The sequence below is a fragment of the Desarmillaria tabescens genome (assembly GCF_030435595.1).
Source record: "Desarmillaria tabescens strain CCBAS 213 chromosome Unknown EV420scaffold_71, whole genome shotgun sequence".
In the NCBI taxonomy this organism is placed as follows: Eukaryota; Fungi; Basidiomycota; class Agaricomycetes; order Agaricales; family Physalacriaceae; genus Desarmillaria; species Desarmillaria tabescens.
The window spans coordinates 177,012-195,532 of NW_026848370.1; the positions used below are offsets into that span (position 1 = coordinate 177,012).

An 18,521-nucleotide genomic window follows, 5' to 3' on the forward strand; every position below is an offset into this window, starting at 1 on the left:
GCCCATGATTGCGACGATGTCGTACAAGCTACATCGAGTAGCACCTGTCTCCGGAGTCGGACAAAGGGTCGAGGTTGTCAAACCCGTAAGCATCAGGGACGACCTTCCGCTGCAGATACGCAGGATTGGCTGCCCGTTGTCCTGCTAGTCGAAGACCATTGGATGGGAGAACCGGCCCGAACTCCCGCTGAACTTTCTCCTCGGTTAATCCCGCAATTTCTTGTTCTTTGTATTTCAGTCATAGCAGCGGTCCTCAGGCTTACCATGCCAGACGCAAGATACTTCCTACGGACCACGGTTGACGCTTACCCTTAGCGTGAAGACCTGCGGCGCATGATTTACCTGCGACTCGGGTTCGTCTAGGTCGGTTATAAGGAATACAGAGTTTGCTGGCTGGACAATTGATCCACCATGGTCAAGCATACTCGCGTCGTAAACTATCACTCCCTTGGAAATCGCGGGTATCTACCTGGTCTTTGCCGACTCTTGCGTACGTCGTCTCTCCTTCCTTTCCTCCTCACAGGCAACTGGAATGTTTCGACTCTAGCCTTCAAGGTTCTCTACAGGCTTCTGGTCTCCCCATGGGACAGAGCTACGAGGGACAAGACCTGGAGACGCGTCGTCAGCCACTACAGCGTGCACTACCTTACGCACTTGAACATCGCCCAGCTCCAGTACAGTTTTCGGGAACTCGTACGACTGTCTATGTTGGGTACACGAAGAAGATTGGTGTTCCGATGAACGTTGAGGAACTCGACCTTGGTGCTAAGATCATGTGGGTTGGTCCCAAGAACCCTAAACGCGTCAACATTTTCCTTCACGGTTAGTGTTTCAGCTTTATAGTGCCATTTCCTTTCCGCTTAACCTCCGCTTCTAGGCGGTGCTTTCCTCGTCCATGCTCCCGCTGAAGGATATCCTTTCTGGCGATGGATGCAAGGCCAGATGAAGAACAGGGGTCTCGATGTTGGCTTGTGCGCCCTGTCCTACGGTACGTACCCTCCTCTCCTTCGCCTCCCCCAAACCAACCGACCATCCGCGCCACAGCTCTCCACCCCGAAGGCGACTACCCCCTCCCTCTCCGCCAACTTGTCGTCATGCTCAACCACCTCATCGCCAGCGGAGTCCCCCCAGAAGGCATAACCATGGTCGGCGAATCCGCCGGTTCGAACCTGATCCTCATGCTCCTCTCACACATGCTGCACCCCATCCCCGGCGTCGAACCCTTCGTCCTCCCGCCCGGCACCAAGCTCGGCGGCGGGTACCTCCTCTCCCCCTGGATCTCCGTCGGCGGCACCGATGTCCCCAACTCGTTCGAAGAGAACAACCACACCGACATCACCAGCGCCGATACCCTCCGCGAATGGGGTGCCCCCATCCTCAAGGCCGTCCCGCCCTCGCAGATTCCGTACATGGAGGCCTCGCATGCTCCCCAGGGCTGGTTCGACGGTGCGGAGAACTTGATCAACAAGCTCCTCATCACCGTTGGTGAATTCGAGCCGTTGAGGGACTCCATCGTCACTCTGTATGAGAAGCACTTCAAGTCGTGGCCCAAGGATCGCGTGACGTATTGTTTCCAGCCGGGTGGGAACCATAATGATCCGTACTATGACTTCTTTTGGGGTGCGAACCCCTCCGAGTTTGCTAGTAGCTTGACTCCGACGGTCGTACAGTGGATGTATGATGTTCACTCCCAGGTAAACTGAATGGTATAAGCACGAACCACAAATTGCATACCGCTCCAATAATACTCGCACGTTACAACTACTCTACTTATTCATTCCATACTACATAGATTCAAACTGTCCGTACACTGATTAGCTCGCGCTCAAACAAATAACATCGCCGTCTTCACTGAACGTGATAATGTTCCGTTAACAGTTCGAGTTCCCGTAAGAGTCACTCACTGGCGGCGGATGCAGCCTGTTTCACCAAAGAAGAACAAGCATCAACCGTTTATGAACTCGCAAGCCACGTCGATCGCGTCCTATCGTCAGGTAAACGCGACATCTCCACAAATATTTGTCCGGAGCTTAAGCGAGCGATATCCCGCGGCCCGCAACACCCTTTCCACACCTTCGAATTTTTTCAGCTAGCGAGTATCCGCTGAGTACACTGAGGACGAGGTGCTGAGCCCGACTGACCCTGCTCTTTGACAAATCAAACAAGTGATGCTGCTGAGAGAGCTAGATGCGCTCGCTACTTAGGATCGGAAATAATGGGTACTACGAATAATGTGTAGGCAAGGGCACGTTCAGTCGTGAATGTATTGTTCTTTTAGCGTGTAGGCTGAATTCTGGTTCAAAGAAACTCCCTATTTAAAGGTCATAGCTCGAATCTCCGCGAGATAAGGAAGGGAAAGGTGAGGGTCCTCCGCTAGCGAACATGGTAGGGTGAGGTGTGGGATCAATGAAGATGGCATTGAGAGATACCGAGTTCTCGGGTGCCTATAAGGGGACAACCCAAGCTAACTACGGAAGTACATGAAGCGGAATAGAGTAGTAGTAAATGTAAGTCTATGAGGGACTCGGAGGCGGGTGGGCGAAAATTCGATGTCGCGCGTACGATACAGCTGCGAGCAGTGTGTTCGAGGGTGAAGAAAACCTGCACTGCTCGCGAGGAGAATATATATACAAAGATTAACGGAACAAAGACAATAGACCAAACAAAGAGAAACTCAAGACGCGACGCGACGATGCCGTCGTTTCGGCAATGACCCTGAACAACACCCTTGTTCACCAATACAAATTTGTGCACACAAACTGCATTAAATTTCCCACGTAATTCAAGCTTTAAATTTTGCACTCCTACGTCAATTCTCTCACCTAACCATTTACAACCAACATGATTGCTCCCTCCAGCTTTCACGAATTCTCCCAAACCTATCTGCACCTCACAACTTCCAACTGCAGTCCCCTCGACTGTGAACACAAAGAGATCGAGGTCATGCTCGGCGAAGCGGAGAAGACGATGAAGGACTTGAGAAGCCAACTGTCACTGGACGACGAGGAAATGGAACGGCTGATCATAGCCTGGCAAGGTGATGACTGTTCGCAGGTGGCAGGGGGAAAGTATTCAGCGTTGCACGAGGTGTATAACTTCATCAAACACCATCGACCCGTCATGGCTACCATTCGGCAGGTGCCACCAGAGATCATCGGCGAGATTCTTCTTCACACTATATCATGGGATGACTGGAGATTCTACCCTCAGGTCCATAATACTCGCCTAGGACCCTGGAGCTACAGTCGTGTGTCCCGCCTATGGCGCAGCGTGGCACTCTCTCTCAACCAGCTTTGGTCTGAATTCAGCTTCAACGAGGTTGATGCCGCTGCATGCTGTGCACCACCGGTTTCGACGTTGAAGTTGTGGTTGGACCGATCGGGAGATGCTCCTTTACGGATTTTCGGTGTAGTCATGGGTAGCGCGACTATTCCACACTATGAGGCTATGGCCCGACTGATTGTTTCTCAATGCCACCGATGGGAGGTTTTTATGTGGGAAGAGGCTTCAGAAAAGCGCCCGCTTCAGCCTACAGGTAACACCTGCGACACGACCGCGGTGCAGGAAAACGCTCCTCTTTGCCTACAGGAAGTCCTTCCCGAGGAGATCTGGGATGGTGCAGAACAAGACCTAACCCGGCCCCGACTGCGACGATTTCACACCAGCGGCACGGTGAAGAGCAATCCGTTCCGACTTCTACGATCCTGCTCCGAATCTTTCAGAACTTTCTCTGGTGCTAGCGTTGCGCATTCCTTCACAAATTCTCCCCAGTCACTCCAGTCGTGCATACCGGGATACGCTTGCTTGATATTGTCTGGAACTCATTTCACATCATTGATCATTTGTCATTACCACGACTAAAGACATTGGGCATCGCTCCTCTGAACTTTTCTAAAGTTGTTGCTTTCCTCCGTCGTTCGGGGTGCACACTTGAGACATTGCGTATCCGAAATCCCTGTCCGTTGGATGCGCGTTCGACTCGGATTCTGGATGCAACACCTCACTTGAAAAACCTTTCCCTGCGGTGGACCATGGAAACTGTTCCAGGAGCAAACGACGTCGGTAATGACGTGTCTATTCTAGACAACCTTGTCGTTCAAGAAGATCAGCCCATCCTCCTTCCGTCACTCGAATCCCTTTCGATCGAAATAGACGAAAATTTCCGGCCACAGGCTTTGGTACGCATGCTGAAGTTGCGGAATCATCAAAATAAGTGCCAGTTGCTGAGGAACATGGAAATAAGGGGGAGAGACGAGGACTTTTCGCTTGCAGGGGTGAAATCTTATATGTCTGCACATGGGAAAGAGCTTTCAAACATTCAGATATCTTATCTCTAAAGTAGTATGCTGAGTTGGCTCAGCGTATGTAGTGGACGTAGGTTTGTGTGCATTTAATGTATTCTGAAGAGCATGAAGGATTGAAACCACGTCTGTTATATTTGCTTCTTTTCCCTGACTCTTACCCATACACTTCAACGCGTCCTGGATAAATCAAGTGTGAAGAAAGCGTTGTGATCGTGGCAGTGCACGAGCGCGCGGCAATTCCCGCTACCTTTGGATCTGATCCACCATGTCGATGATACGTTTCTGGTCAAGTCCAGTGCTTGATGTAAGCTCTTGCCTTCATATCTTCGCATGAGCCTACGCATGCAGCAATGTTTCAGAACCCTCCAGATTGTTTTACTGCAGAAGAACAAGCAGCAGCCGACGCCGCTCCGTCTATCCCGACAGTGGCGCGACAGTACGATGCTTTGATTCGGCGCCATGGTCCGCACCCATTCTTCTTAGTCCAACTAGGCCTCCAGCACCGGTTCATGAACTCGCAAGCCACGTCGATCGCACTCTATCGTCAGGTAAACGTTGCGGCATTTCCACAAATATTGATCGACATATCACCAGCATCACCAGGCTCAAGCAGAACTGGCCAAGATGGGTATAAATGATCCCAAACTGGACTCTTGGATCGAATCACGTCAGACAGATCTCGATAAAAACGTTCAGACTGCACTGGAAAAATCCAAGACAGGTAAGTTGCTTTGTATTTTTTGAACATGGTACGAGTCTTCAACATGTTAGATATCTACTTTCAAACGTGGAAGCCCGCCAGGGAACACAAATTCCCACTCCAAGCACCGATACTACCCTCTGGTCACGACCAAGTGAAAGAGGACTGGGAACAGATGTTCCCGCAGGGCTCATCCCTCTTTAAGAAGTATCTGAGCAACCTCGCGATAGAAACGAACCATGTTGAAAGCACATTTCTTATCACTGTCGGCGTAAGCGCCACAATGCGTCTACGTATCTCCCTGCTAACGACATCAAATATAGTCTACCCAGGACCTCATTCGACGAGGCATAACAGATGGAATTGTGGACACACTGCCGCAGAGTAGCATCCACGATGCTCCGACGATCAAGGACATTCTGAACGATACCCTCGCGGTACAGTCCGCATTCCTCATCCGCTGACCTAATCATTTACACATAGGTCAGGCATACGAACTTCTACCCGCAGTTGTTGCCGATCCCTCTATGCTCACACCCGATCTGATTCGCAACGTCCATGCGCGTCTCATGGAGACTAGCAGATTTTCTGAGACCTACACTCCCCCTGGCCGGACGCGTGCTTGGACGAGGAAGACAGTCATCATCGCCGGCAACTATAAGATCCAGTGCTGCCCGTTCCCCGAGGTTGACAATGAGCTCGATTATATCTGCAAGATGGCCAAGGTGTGTTTCACCTCACTCAATCGTCTTGCGAACCTGCCCTGACCTCGCGTAGCAATACATCAAGAACTGGCGCAACCCATTCGCCACTGCGAGCTGGATTCATTTACTCCTTGCCCGATGCCATCCGTTCAATGTACGCGGAACCTCATTATCCACGGCACGCTTCCTCACTGCTTTTCCTTGCAGGACGGAAACGGGCGCACGACCCGGCTTATCGCATCGATCCCGCTCATGATGCACGGGTATCCGCCTATTTCTATCGGTCTTACCCAGCGTTCTGATTACTACAATGGTATTAACAAGGTAAGGCCAATGCGCTGTTTCAGGAGTAATCCATGTCTCACTGAACACTCCTAGGTTTACGATGGGGACCACGGGCCCTTGATTCAGTGTATTCTTCGGGGGATGGAGGCCACCATTGCGAGCGTTCGTAGTATCTAGACGGACTCGGCATTTTGTACTATCATTACTTTGTATTACCCTCTCGTGTTTTCATCGCCAAGTTCTCGAGAGGATGAAATGGATGTTCATTCTAGTCACTCGTGGAAGGGATGCAGGCAAGTTGATGCGCGCCCTCTGAGATTCAGGACATTCGTCTTTGATATGGGCATAATGGTGTGCAAAAAATTTAAGTGAATCAGATGCCGAAAGCACACCTAATTAAGCTGGGCGTAAGCCGCACGCGACTTTCAGATTAGCAGTACACATGCTATATACTTTTCCATGGATAAGGGTATATTCCCGAGAGCTTGCAAACATTTGTCACCGTGGTAGACATGACGAGGTTGCGACGGGAGTGGGAAGGAGACACGAATCAGTTTTCATGGACCGATATTCTTGGGGATTTTCCGTGAGCCTGTCTTCTCCAATTTTGAAATACTAGAGTTTAACTGCGAATATTTGTTCGTCTATGTGAAGGGATCTTTGCCAAACACTGTTCCGAACTTTGGCTGGTTCGCACATGAGTCGAAACTGCCACCCACAACTTGAAGATATCCCCAGCTCGTTAGATTTCGATTTAGAGTGCGACGCCATTTATCTTATCTTCAGCCTGATGACAAAGTTTTGATTATTTTTCAGCTACTCTACTACCCTTTGGGACCTCCACCGGGACGCTTACTACGACTCTCTGCATAGACATAACAGGACCTTTCCCCTATGATCAACGCTTATTCCGACCACAAGATATAACCAACCGGGTACAGATGTTCCGAAAAACCTTGCCAAAAAGGGCAGGTAAAATCAAAAAATCAGATAAATACAAGAAAATCGTAGAAATAGCATACAGACTTCATTTGTGCGTGTCATTTAGTAGAAAGATACAAATTTAATGATCCATGGGTGCTGCAGTGTGTCGTAAAGATAATACTTGAAATAAGAGCATCTGACTGATGAAGAACTAGTGAGCGCCGCCAGATTTACATGTTCAGGCTGTCTCGCACCGAACAGCCGGTCACACCTTGCCATCATCGTCATTCAAGAGACAAGAAAAGACAAGACAGCTTTGAAGAACGATTCTGCATTCAGTCAAGCAAGCCGCCGCCGTGATTTTGCCACAGTTTGGACGTCGACAGCTCCCGGTCTCCTGCAACACAACGCCATAGTCCGCCCGCACCATTTCACTGCGACAAAGACACCTGCAACTGGATATCCTGGCTTTATTTCGTCAGTTTTCATGGTTAGGACTGGGCTGGTGGGGGTTCAGGCGTTGTAGACTGGGAAGCTTTGGAGAGGGCGCGGTGGCTGGTATGCTAAACATACATCTTCAAGGGAAGTTATCCACTTTCATTTTGGAACGACTTATTACTGTTTACAAGGGAGAAAACATCTCCACAGCCTCCCACACCACTCTAATGCTCCGCCGTTGCCTCCCATTACCGCTAGCACAGACCCCGCTCATGACGTCCTACCACTGACCTATTGGCCTCATACCTGTTACATTACCTCTATACACCTCGTAGATCCTCAACGAATCTATTTATGATACATTACACTCACGAATGAAGGCACCATGCTATTTTCACGATTTTCTTGCATTTTTTATTTTTTTATTTTACTTGCCTTGTTTGGCAACCGTGGACAAGGTTTTTCGGAACGTCTGTACCGGTGGGAACCATATGACTTCTTTTGGGGTGCGAACTCCTCCCCTCCGAGTTCTTGGGGCGGCCATATCCAAATGATCTACTCCCGCACACGAATTTATGCTTGCCTCTCCAAGTAACACTCGCACTTCTACATAGATACAACGAACATCGCACTCGAATATGTTCCGTTACCCATTCGAGTCCCCGTAACATGACCTCGCAAACCCATTATCATTGTCGCCTTGGAGAGAAATTGACTTTGACCCCAAGACACCTCGTACGAGGGTCCATCATCAAGCAGAGGGGTAAAACTATCTCTACTGCAGAATTCTTACACTACTTACAGATATCGTGCATTATGTATCCAGTTCTCAACCACGCGAGTCAAGCAGGATAGGGCCAATTCGGATATCGGGCACACGTACTCGACGCATCCGCCATTTACTACGCGTCACGACAAACCTTCGGTCTACTGCGAACATTGAATATCTCAGTGGACTGCTTTCTTTCACTTTGGTCTGGAAGCTAAGGGTTGGCGATGAAATTCCTTAGTTATCCTCAGCATAGGTTCAAGGGCATCGTATGTACCGCTCGCTGACGTTGCGGCTGATCATACTTATCTCCTCGAAACAGGTACCATAAATCATATCTATACGTGCAGCACACCTCTACCAACGACGACTGTCCTACAGCTTTTTTAGTCGCCAACACCACTGTCGTCACGAAATGAATCCTTATTCGGGACTCGTCGTCTTCCTGGTTCCTAGAAGCTTTTTTTCATATATCACTTACTGTCTCCCCACAACCTGAGCTCGGAACCGAGGAGGTTTATCCGACGCTGGCAAGTCAAAGCGAGGCGGTGAAAATATAAAATGAAAGGTCTGAATTTACGCTTAACATTTGGGAGGTCCCGTAAGTGCGCGCTCGCTTTCTCGCGGTCTAGGCGTGAACACCGACAGGGGTAATAGAGACTGCCCTCTAGTTCTACTTCTAGCGCTAACATTACTCCAAACCATGCTTATATTAATCCATATATATATATTATAGATAATTATATTCAGCATTCATTTCCCCTCCCATATTGTACCTATCTCCTACCATTCAGTATACCATAAACTTAATGGTACTTGGCTCGCGCTCGTCAGTGAGCTTGCAGTGAGCCCGGAGCCGTAGCTGGTAATGGCGGATTTCCAATTTGACCGTGACACGGGATTTTGCATATACCGGTTTTTTCACCCTTCCACCTCGGCCACCGCCCGACAGCTGTTCTACTCCCCATATTTTCCCCTTTGAATATTTACCACAGCATCAAAGAACACCTAAGAATACAATAATAATTTTTTAAAGGATACAGACAGCAGGTGAGAGCTACAGAAAATTATTTATCAAAATTTTGCACATCACGACTACGCAAACATGTAGGGCTCCAGTATCTGTATGCCGAAACTGAAATGGATGTGCGGTACGTTCTGATGGACAATGCTGGTACTCAAGATGTCGATTTCTGGCACCTGATATCAGTATACGTTTGCTGAATCAGCGTCAATCCACTAACCATTGATCGCTTTCGCTTGTAGATTAGCCTCTGTGATGTATTCACTCGTTTCGAGAAGAAAATTTCTCTTTCCCCGCCACTTCCGCTTCAACTTCCTAGCAACGCTTGCGAGTTCTTCGCCGTCGATGAGGTTGAGCATGACGATGTCCGCACCAGCGTCAATCGCTTCATTCGCCTCGGCTTCAGAACCGACTTGGACGTCTAGTAACAAGCTGAAACCTCCCACGGAGCGGGCCTGCTAAATAGCGGCGGTGATTGACCCTGCAGAAAGAAGTGAATACAGAGAAATAGACGTGCAGGGTCAGTCTTTACCGAACGACCAGATGTGATTGTTTTGGAGCATGATCATGCTCGAGAGGTCATGACGATTCGGGTCGATTCCTCCGACTAGCATGCCATATTTCTCTACTAGTCTAAATCCTTTTCCGGAGTGTCAGTTGCTTATTTGCCGTAGACAAAAAAGTCGTACCAGGCGTTGTTTGCCTGGTTCCAGCAATAATGCCGTTATATCCATATCCCCGAGCAAGATCTTTGATTTTCTTGGATCTGAGGGGGAGCTATTCGGCTCGTGTTTATAGGGAAAAGGAATAGGAGCACGAACTGTGTAGCAATGCCGCTGCACCTCGCCAATATATTCACGGCAACGCGTTCACCCAGAAGCAGATTTCTCACTTTGCCCTTGACTGTCGCGACTGTCCTCAACGGCCCAAAAGTGTCTCCTTCTTTGTAGTGCCATTCAACCCTTGAGAAATGATAAAAAACATCAGATGAAGCGATAAGACAACGGACGTACTGACACCCTAGCTGTGTAAAAACCTCGGTGAAGAATGGGGATCCCGCTAGGACGGCGAGAGGGTCGCCGTTGCCGTACAGAGAAGCTTCTCGTTCTACTTCACCGACAACATATCCAGCGTAGTCAAAGGATGGCGTATCTTCTGCAAGCCATGCAGTAACCTGGGACTTCCAGCTAGGAGGTAAAAGGTGTTCATACGAGCTTGCAATAACCTGGGTCCGGCTAGGAGGTAAAAGGTGGCTAGGAGGTGAACGGCGTTCATACGAGTTTGACATCGATAGTCGGAGTCAAGATAGATAGATAATCGATCTAGGTCCCAAAAAGGAACGCCAGGGTTTTGTGCCGGCACGGAACGTGTTGTTGGCGATGCCGAGCCCACTTTTGATTTCGCGCAAGTAGCAATACATAAAGAACTGGCGCAACCCATTCGCCACTGCGAGCTGGATTCATTTGATCCTTGCCCGATGCCATCCATTCAATGTACGCGGGGGACCCCATTCTCTACGGCCTTTATTTCTCACCTCTTCTCTTTGCAGGACGGGAACAGGCGCACAACCCAACTTATAGCATCGATCCCGCTCGTGATGCACGGCTATCCGCCTATTTCTATTGGTCTTGCACAGTGGTCTGAGTATTACGGTGGGATTAACAAGGTATGTAGGACTGATGAATGCACTGTCCTCACTGAACTAACTCAGAACAAACCCCAGGCTTACGATGGAGACTACGGGCCCTTGATTGAGTGTATTCTCCAGGGGATGGAGATGGGCATTGCGAGCGTTCGTAGTATCTAGATGGACTCGACGTTTTCATCGTTGTATTACGCTCTCATGAGGACGGGGTGGGAGGGGTGGCGTGTTGTTACCACCCCGGGGGGGGGGGGGGCCATGATGATTCTTCTTTGTGAGTTTGGTGGTCGACGGTATGATGTTCATTCCTAGGTGAACTGAATGATACACTCCTACGCTACCGCTGTACATCAAGTTCGAACCCCCGTAATATACACCCTTCACCCGCTTGACACCGAAGAGAAAAGAAAAAAAGATTATCTCATGTCGCCTTGGAGAGAAATTGACGTGGACAACACGAGGGCGATGACAAGACACTCTGCATCAGATTCGAGGGGAAAGAAGGCTCCTTACGTGCGAGGTCCCATCATCAAGCAGACTCGGAGGCTGGGATAGGAACTATCGCTGCGGCCAAGCTTGGAAAGCATTGCTGGTCTTTCGAGACGAGTAAGTGATGAATATGGTGGGTTCGGTACCGCTTACTCGGTATGTATAGGATAGGGCACTGGCTAGTAGAATGAACACCGGTTACGGCTGTCTTGTTGCAAGTCACCGCGTTTCTCCTTTGGATCCGCATATGTTCATCTCACCGTTTTTTTACGAGAGGAGCTTACATGTACCCACCTTTCTTTGAATCGTGATAACATTTTTATTTCCATGATGATTAGTAGTTCCACCGAAAGTATAGGGAAGATATCCAAGATAAGTAAATGCGTAGGTAGGTGGGGTGGGGACGAATGGTGAATGCTTAATGTATAGTAAGGGTCGTCAATGTTAGGAATAAACAAACAACACGAAAATAAGTCAACCGAATCCTCGAATCTAATCTACAAAGGCCCGTACCCACCCATCCCACTCGGATGGGGCCGGTCAACCATATGATGTATAGTGGACACCGACCGAATACTCTCTTCGGTCGTCGTGGACCCCTCAATGGTGGCAGGGGCGGTGACGAATGACGCTGCGGCGGTGCTGATGTCCGGGTGGCTGCTCAACGTCAACGCACCCTCGCTTTCTCGTTCTCGGGGTCTAGGCGTGAATACCGAGGGGGGTGATAGAGACGTAGCACTCATGTACGGCTGCTCCGTACCAACAGACAACTCCGACCTCGATTCGTGCATCACGATAGGCACAGGCACAGGATCGTCATGGGAGGACTCGCTCTCCGAGTCTCTCTCAATAACCGGCGAGGGCTGTTGTCCCCGAACATACGGTCCCTCCTCATACTCATACTCTTCCGCCTCCTCATGTTGCTGTTGCCGGTGCTCCCGCATCTCCTGCCTCTGCCACGCCATCGGGTGTCCGAACGTCCAGTTCTCCCCGCCACTCCCGCTCCCACTAGGATCCGTCGAGCTTCCTGACCGCGAGTGCCCGGGAGTGGGACTGGGATCCTCTTCCAACCGCGCCATGGACGAGTCCGCGCGGGAACGCATGGCACCTTGGACGAGTTCGAGACTGGTTACGCTGATGCTGTGGATTAGGGACTGGGTACGGGAGCGCACGGCGGATAGAGATCCTGCGCGCGAACGCGAGGAGGAGGACGCACCGCTCTGGGAGTTGGAGCGTGAGGTGGAGGTGCTGCGGTGTGATGAGGGGCGGAGAGGTATACGAGGGGAGTTTGAGCCGGATGGTTCGAGTGTCAGCAGACCGACGACGTCTTCGCTTTCTGCTGCTACTTCAGGGAGTGACTGGTCTAGCGTGTCACCCTCTTCGATTCCTTCATCGTCGTCTCCCCCTTCCAGATCTGAACTCGAAGGCACGGGTTGAGGTTCCCCGATACTGCTACTCGTTCGTGTCCTCGCTCTAGAGCGTCCTGACCTGGGGAAACTGACAGGACTACTAGGAGAAGACGGGCCAGAAGACGAAGAAGGGACCGTCCCTGCTCGACTCCGATTGGGATGCCTCGGCGGCATAGGCATAGGGATCGCCAAGCTCCTCGGGCTCGCAGCATCCGAGCTAGTACTATAATGGGACCTTGGAGAATGCGAATCGGAAGAGGACTCGACGTTCCCCGTCGACTGTGAGATATGCGAATGGACGGACCGGGGCGGTGTACCAGAGGAGAGACTCGTTCCCCGCGTGGTGGCGGGTTTCCGGAACTGGAAAGGGTACCGCGAGGAGACGGGGTGGCCTAAGCTGGACATTGACCCTGAGGCGCGTCCGGAGGAGCGTCTGTCGCTGCTGCCGATGATGCCTAGTTCTGCTTGGGCGATGTCTTCCTCTTCTTCCCCTTCCTCATCGTCGTCGTCGTCGGCAGTGTCTTTCTCCGTAGTGACCTTCTCCTCACTTGGCAGGGACGGAGAAGGCGGGAAGGGCACCTTTTCGTCATCCGAGGATACCTGCGCGGTCTTGGTCGTGAACGGATACGGCAGCTCCCTCAGCGGCCCTCCTCCTCCTCCCGACGTAGACGCCTCAGGCTCTCCCACAATCTCCGGTGAGGGTTCCCCTTTCGGCCCCTTGAAGAAATCATCCGTAAGCACACCCCTCCTTGTCGGGGGCGCCGTACTCCCCAGCCCAACAGCAGCCATGATCTGCTCCATACCCTCGAGTGGCTCTGGGGTATCTCCCAGTTCCTTCTTCCGAGAAGAAGAGGCAGGACGCGTGGTGGTGAGACAAAAGTCGTATGCTTCTTGGATACGCGTTTTCGTACACTCCCGCCAGCTCCAGGGGAGTGTATCAGCGAGTGTGGGGCTCTCGCTGTATACTGAGATGGTCTTTTCCGCGTCTTCTTCTTCCCATCTGTCGCGGGGACCGCAGAATCCTGCACAGCCGTGGCCGCTCACTACCCACAGGCCAATCCTATGAATGAGAAGATGGGTTAGTAAGTGATGAGGGAACGAAAGAATGGATGAGTGGTTACCAGCTAAAGAACAGTACTAGCGTCCGCCACGCCGTCCAAGCAGCGTTCGCAATAAGCACCCCACGTGCATAATCCGTCAACGCTCCCCCCGCACGAAAAAACGTCCCGTCCCGATTATTAATCCCTGCATCCGCGAGTACGACTTCCCCCACCTGCGGCTCCCAAAACTCCAGTAACAACGCCAAAGAGATCCCCGCCCTGGGCAGGAGGAGCACAACAGTCGGAAGGTTCTGCGCATAGAACCAGAACGTCTCTGCCAGCCCATCCCGGAAGCTTCCCCCGTGGCCCCGAAAGGCGGAATACCGGAGGTAGTGGAGGAAGCAAAAGTTGCGAAAGGAGAGGATGGAGACAAAGTTGAAGGCGGGGGAGGAGAGGTATATGGGGTATATGGAGGGGCGCTTGACGCGCCAACGCCGGACGAAGGAGTAGAGGAGCTCGTAGATGAGGAAGACCCCGAGGAGTTGGAGGGCCCAGCAGAAGATGTAGGCTGCGGCGCCCAAAGCCCAGTTTTTTCCTGAGCCGGGGATGTCGGGGTTAGGGAATTTGGCTACCCTACGAGAATATAAATATGCGAATGGGGAATGGGGGAAGGGAGAGAACTCACTGAATGATAATAAACACAGCATTGAAATCGAAGAACGTCTGCAAAAAAAGATGCGCAAAGATGAATACACGAAACACATAAAAGTACACGCGAGCGAAAGGGGAGGGGTTGAGGAGTAACTCGATATTGAGCCCGCGGACGCGGAATTTTGGCTGGGAAACGGGTGGGTCGAAGACTGTGGGTGAGGCGGAGAGCGCAGCACCTGTAGCACGGGACCACACACGCGGGTGACTCCCTTGTGTATGATCGGTTGGCACACGTCTTTCCTTCTCCTTCTCCTTCTCCCTATCCCCCTCCAAACCATACACGGAATCACTAACGATCCTCACAGACCGCGGTGTGGCCCTCCTCCCACCTAGGTACGACGACGGAGGATGCGAGCTCGGACCTGGGATGGGCTCAGGGGTGGGGGAAGTGACGTCCATCGTAGAAGACCGCACTGTCGATGCTGGAGCAGGTGGTGGGGGACGCTGGGGAAGCCAGGCTGGGTATCCTTCCGAGTCCATGCGGTGTGGGGAGGTGTTTTGGGAGGTATCACCAGGAGAGGGGGGCGGAGGTGGGCTTTCTGGGGGGTGGATTCGTAATAGTCGTGAGATGAGTCGCATCGGAAAGGAGGAACAAGTCAGTATATGGATATCAGGATGCGAAACGAAAAGACAAAAAAGACGTTAAACAAGCGTAGCGTAGACGTAGAGTTTCGCGTGAACAATTTTTCGTGAGTATTTTTCTCTTTTTTTTTTGAGAGGGAGAACGTCGCGTCTCGTGGCTCAACCACCAGTGAAGGGAGGAACGCGCGAGCGGTGTGAAAGGCGAAAGGTTGCCTCGTGGAACGAGGGAAAGAGGGAAGGAACCCAACAACCCTCTCAGGGCAGGCAGGCAAACGTTCCAGAAAACCGAACCATATTTCAGATAACCGGGTACTTACCGTGTTTAGCCAATTTCAATCCGAACGCCGCTCGGGCGCCGAGAGCCGAGAACCGGGAGGAATGGAAATTAAAAATGTGAGCTAGAAGGGAGGGAAAAAAGCGAAAAAAAAGAATGGAACGAAAAGGAGCGTCAGCGCTCGACGCTGTTGTGGGGAAGGGGTGGTGGTGGTGGTTAAAGAGAAAGTTGTACAGTGCTCTGATGGCTCGCTCGTTCGGCGTTGCCATGATTCCCCCCGTGCACAGCTGAAGGGGACCCTGCATATTCCCATCTATTCACCATTTAGAAGCTCCCAGGTACAGTACATGCAGGGAAATCCTAGTAGTACTAGTAGAGTAATACCAGTGAGCGTAAGAATATAGAGTGCATCCCTTTCATGTCAATAGCGCTAGCTTTCTCCGACCCTACTCCCGGACCCGGTACAGTTTTAAATAAAAGCCCCGTTGAAGGAACACGGATGGATGATGGTACCCCTGCAGCGTGTGTAGTGGGGGTGCGTCAACCACGTTGCCTTCATGTCAACTCAGGTTTAAGTATAAGTATGAGTACGGAATGGTGATCATCATCATCATCATCAGTGATCCCGGTCTAGAACTCTGCGCGCACTTACGAGACCTCCAAATGTTTATATTTTGGTACAGCAGAGCATGTAAAATTGAAGCGTAAATTCAAACCTGCAATTTTGCTTTTCATTTATATTTTCACCGCCCTCGCTTTGCTTTGACTTGTCAGTGTCGGATAAACCTCCCTCGGTTCCGAGCTCAGGTTGTCAATGTGGGGAGACACTGACATATGAAAAAAAGCTTCTGGGCTAATTTCCCATCTGCTTCTAGATAGGAACCAGGAACCATGACGGGATGAGATGGATTGACGTCCCGAATAAGGGTTCTGAATTCATTTCGCGACGGTAGTGGTAGCGACTGTATACATAGATTAAAAACGCCACCTGAGGCTGTAGGACAGTCATCGTTGGTAGAGGTGCGCTACTCGTATAATGTGATTATGGTATCTGTTTCGAGGATATGTATGATCAGTCGAAACGCCAGCGAGCGGGAAGAGGGATACGCACGGCTGTAGTTGACGCCCTTGAACCTGTGCTCATTGTCAACCTTTAAAGTCACGGCACAAGAGCAAAGAAAACAATCCACTGAGAGATTCAATGCTCACATTTGACCGAAGGTTTGTCGCGACGCGTAGTAAACGGTGGACGCGTCGAGCACGTGCTGATCACGCACAAAGCAATGGCCCTGGGTAACTCCGGTCCGATATTCCGGGCTCCATCTGTATCCTGTTAACTCGACCAATTTTTGAGATCCTGTGCGGTCGAGAAGAATGCACGACATCCTGAGGAATCTCTGTTATGACGTACGTTGGCGCAGGAATTCTGAAGGGAGAGATGTCCTTGGGTCGCCGTTCCCCGACGGTGACGTTGGCGCCCTTCTTTCGTTGTATGTCTCGTAAATGCGTGTGTGTGATGGACCGAAGGAATGACGTGCTGGATTAACCCAACAGCACTGTATAACAGATGTCGATGAGCATTGAGTGGGTATCCGGGAAGAACGTATGGCGAACACAAACCCTATGTAGGGCGATACAGCTGGATCCATCACTTCTCGAGGGGGAGAATTCTCGATCATATCACGGCACGGCGCCTAAGAATCCACCAAGCGGTCAGGTCACTGCGTCAATCGAGGATCAAGTACGGGAGTCAGACTGGTCTTGATATTCAGGAAAGGACGTGCTAGCCTGGTACGTAAGCGTATGTCGGAAAATAGGTGGTGAACGCGAACCCGTGATGCACAACTCCAATCACTTCTCGGCATCCCGTCTCGTTGATGGTGGCGGGGAGGGGATGCGTCGACACGTAGAATGTCGCGGCATTTAGTGGTGGAATGTGCTCGAGCCTGAGGGTTCTTGTATCAGCGTGACGACCAGCCTTGCCATGTGGGAAAGAACGCGAACCCGTGATGTATAACTCCAATCGTTGATGGGAACGATACATTGGAGAAGAGACATAGTGATGCGTGGGGCGAGTGAGAGGGAACGAGCGGAGGTTTGCATGGACAACCACTACAATGTGCGGCGCCTATTTTGCTCTTCCCAAAGTTGTCCGTGATGAACGATTGATGCTTCGTACAACGCCTGAAAAGTCCCTTGAATCGACTGTACACCTCCTGAGGCGAACTCGAGATGCTTCTCGGCATCTTCGAGTCTGGTTGCTTCCCGGGACGCCTACTCTGACATAGAGGCGATGGTGCGTGGCAGTCGGGAGGGAGAGATGTTCTAGCTGTTCAAAGAGGCGTGGCAGTATCGTTATTTCCATGCTAGATTAACCGTAGTGTGGGGCAAGAGCACTGCATAACAGATGCGGATGAGTGGGTATGTATCCGGAAAGAACATGTGGCGAACACAAACCCTATGTAGCGCGATACGGCTCTCGGGGAAACCAGCTGGAGGATTCTGGAGTCCACGACACGGCTATTCCTGCTGTAAGAATCCACCAAGCGGTCGATTGCACGTAGTCATTCTTGTCTCCTTTTAACACCACCAATCCGAGGAAGAATCGAGTACGTGGGCTTCAGCTGGTCTATCACGTATTGGTATTCAAGAATAGCGTTGTGAACAGGATACGTAAGCGTATGTCGGAAAACATTAATAGGTGGTGAACGCGAACCCGTGATGAACAACTCCAATCACTTTCTCGGCATCCCGATGACGGTAGTGCTATTATGGGGAATTCGAAACGCTACGTCTGGAGAAGAGCGACATCTGGTGCTGGCGGTGGAGGGAATGAGTTGAGGCCTGGGGGTTCTTGTATCGGCGCGACGACCTGCGCTTATTTAGAATGATGAAGCTTCGTAAACAGCCTGAAGAAGCGTCACGGTCCATAGAATGGCGTACAGACGAAGACGCTGTGTGTGTGGGTAGAGGATTTCGTCTGTGAAAACGACACAGTAAGCGATACCATCATCACAAACGGCAAAGGCCCAGAAAAAGCGTAAGATGATCGTCAAGTCCAGCAAACCGAGTTTCGTTTTGGAATCATTGGAAGAGGAAAAGGGATTGGGAACTTGGATATGTACCATGGATAGATTGCAACGGCTGTTGTTGAGCGTTGTAGCGGCCATAAGCTAAAAATGTACTGTGAGCGATGAGAATTACGACTTTTTTCAGTCCACGCACC

At 50.9% G+C, this 18,521-nt stretch overlaps 6 protein-coding genes across 6 annotated transcripts; 4 read left to right on the plus strand and 2 right to left on the minus strand.

The window, feature by feature from the left end:
• Positions 1–244: 244 nt before the first annotated feature.
• EV420DRAFT_1580497 (Alpha/Beta hydrolase protein) lies at positions 245–1,859 on the plus strand. Its single transcript, XM_060474626.1, has 4 exons — positions 245–479; positions 539–822; positions 878–988; positions 1,045–1,859. Exons 1-4 carry the CDS (start codon positions 412–414, stop codon positions 1,701–1,703), a joined length of 1,122 nt encoding a protein of 373 aa, XP_060323941.1. The 5' UTR covers positions 245–411; the 3' UTR covers positions 1,704–1,859.
• Positions 1,860–3,422: 1,563 nt separating this feature from the next.
• On the plus strand, positions 3,423–4,408 carry EV420DRAFT_1580501 (uncharacterized protein). Its single transcript, XM_060474627.1, has 2 exons — positions 3,423–3,733; positions 3,772–4,408. The coding sequence occupies exons 1-2, from the start codon at positions 3,448–3,450 to the stop codon at positions 4,335–4,337; spliced, it is 852 nt and encodes a 283-aa protein (XP_060323942.1). The 5' UTR covers positions 3,423–3,447; the 3' UTR covers positions 4,338–4,408.
• A 1,165-nt stretch (positions 4,409–5,573) lies between these two features.
• Positions 5,574–6,170, plus strand: EV420DRAFT_1278810 (fido domain-containing protein; the record flags this gene model as incomplete). The annotated part of the gene is made up of 4 exons (XM_060468105.1): positions 5,574–5,729; positions 5,782–5,862; positions 5,916–6,032; positions 6,087–6,170. 4 exons carry the CDS (start codon positions 5,574–5,576, stop codon positions 6,168–6,170), a joined length of 438 nt encoding a protein of 145 aa, XP_060323943.1.
• A 3,049-nt stretch (positions 6,171–9,219) lies between these two features.
• EV420DRAFT_1623031 (Quinolinate phosphoribosyl transferase) lies at positions 9,220–10,659 on the minus strand (the record flags this gene model as incomplete). Its single annotated transcript, XM_060475889.1, has 7 exons — positions 9,220–9,317; positions 9,369–9,587; positions 9,681–9,788; positions 9,838–9,914; positions 9,970–10,110; positions 10,162–10,362; positions 10,541–10,659. 7 exons carry the CDS (start codon positions 10,657–10,659, stop codon positions 9,220–9,222), a joined length of 963 nt encoding a protein of 320 aa, XP_060323944.1.
• Positions 10,660–10,745: 86 nt separating this feature from the next.
• On the plus strand, positions 10,746–10,955 carry EV420DRAFT_1650176 (uncharacterized protein; the record flags this gene model as incomplete). The annotated part of the gene is made up of 2 exons (XM_060478423.1): positions 10,746–10,814; positions 10,860–10,955. 2 exons carry the CDS (start codon positions 10,746–10,748, stop codon positions 10,953–10,955), a joined length of 165 nt encoding a protein of 54 aa, XP_060323945.1.
• Positions 10,956–11,566: 611 nt separating this feature from the next.
• EV420DRAFT_1580522 (uncharacterized protein) lies at positions 11,567–15,274 on the minus strand. The gene is made up of 3 exons (XM_060474628.1): positions 14,414–15,274; positions 13,810–14,361; positions 11,567–13,748 (listed from the first exon to the last, which is right to left on the minus strand). Exons 1-3 carry the CDS (start codon positions 15,016–15,018, stop codon positions 11,777–11,779), a joined length of 3,129 nt encoding a protein of 1,042 aa, XP_060323946.1. The 5' UTR covers positions 15,019–15,274; the 3' UTR covers positions 11,567–11,776.
• Positions 15,275–18,521: the final 3,247 nt, after the last annotated feature.

Bases quoted from the DNA above. Each gene is read 5' to 3' on its own strand.
- EV420DRAFT_1580497 (XM_060474626.1), top strand. From the start codon at position 412: ATGGTCAAGCATACTCGCGTCGTAAACTATCACTCCCTTGGAAATCGC. The intron at 823-877 runs GTTAGTGTTTCA...CTCCGCTTCTAG, and splicing joins CGTCAACATTTTCCTTCACG to GCGGTGCTTTCCTCGTCCAT. The intron at 989-1,044 runs GTACGTACCCTC...TCCGCGCCACAG, and splicing joins CTTGTGCGCCCTGTCCTACG to CTCTCCACCCCGAAGGCGAC.
- EV420DRAFT_1580501 (XM_060474627.1), top strand. From the start codon at position 3,448: ATGGCCCGACTGATTGTTTCTCAATGCCACCGATGGGAGGTTTTTATG. The intron at 3,734-3,771 runs GTGCTAGCGTTG...AATTCTCCCCAG, and splicing joins ATCTTTCAGAACTTTCTCTG to TCACTCCAGTCGTGCATACC.
- EV420DRAFT_1580522 (XM_060474628.1), bottom strand. From the start codon at position 15,018: ATGCGACTCATCTCACGACTATTACGAATCCACCCCCCAGAAAGCCCA. The intron at 14,362-14,413 runs GTGAGTTCTCTC...ATATTCTCGTAG, and splicing joins GCTGTGTTTATTATCATTCA to GGTAGCCAAATTCCCTAACC. The intron at 13,749-13,809 runs GTAACCACTCAT...TCTCATTCATAG, and splicing joins CTAGTACTGTTCTTTAGCTG to GATTGGCCTGTGGGTAGTGA.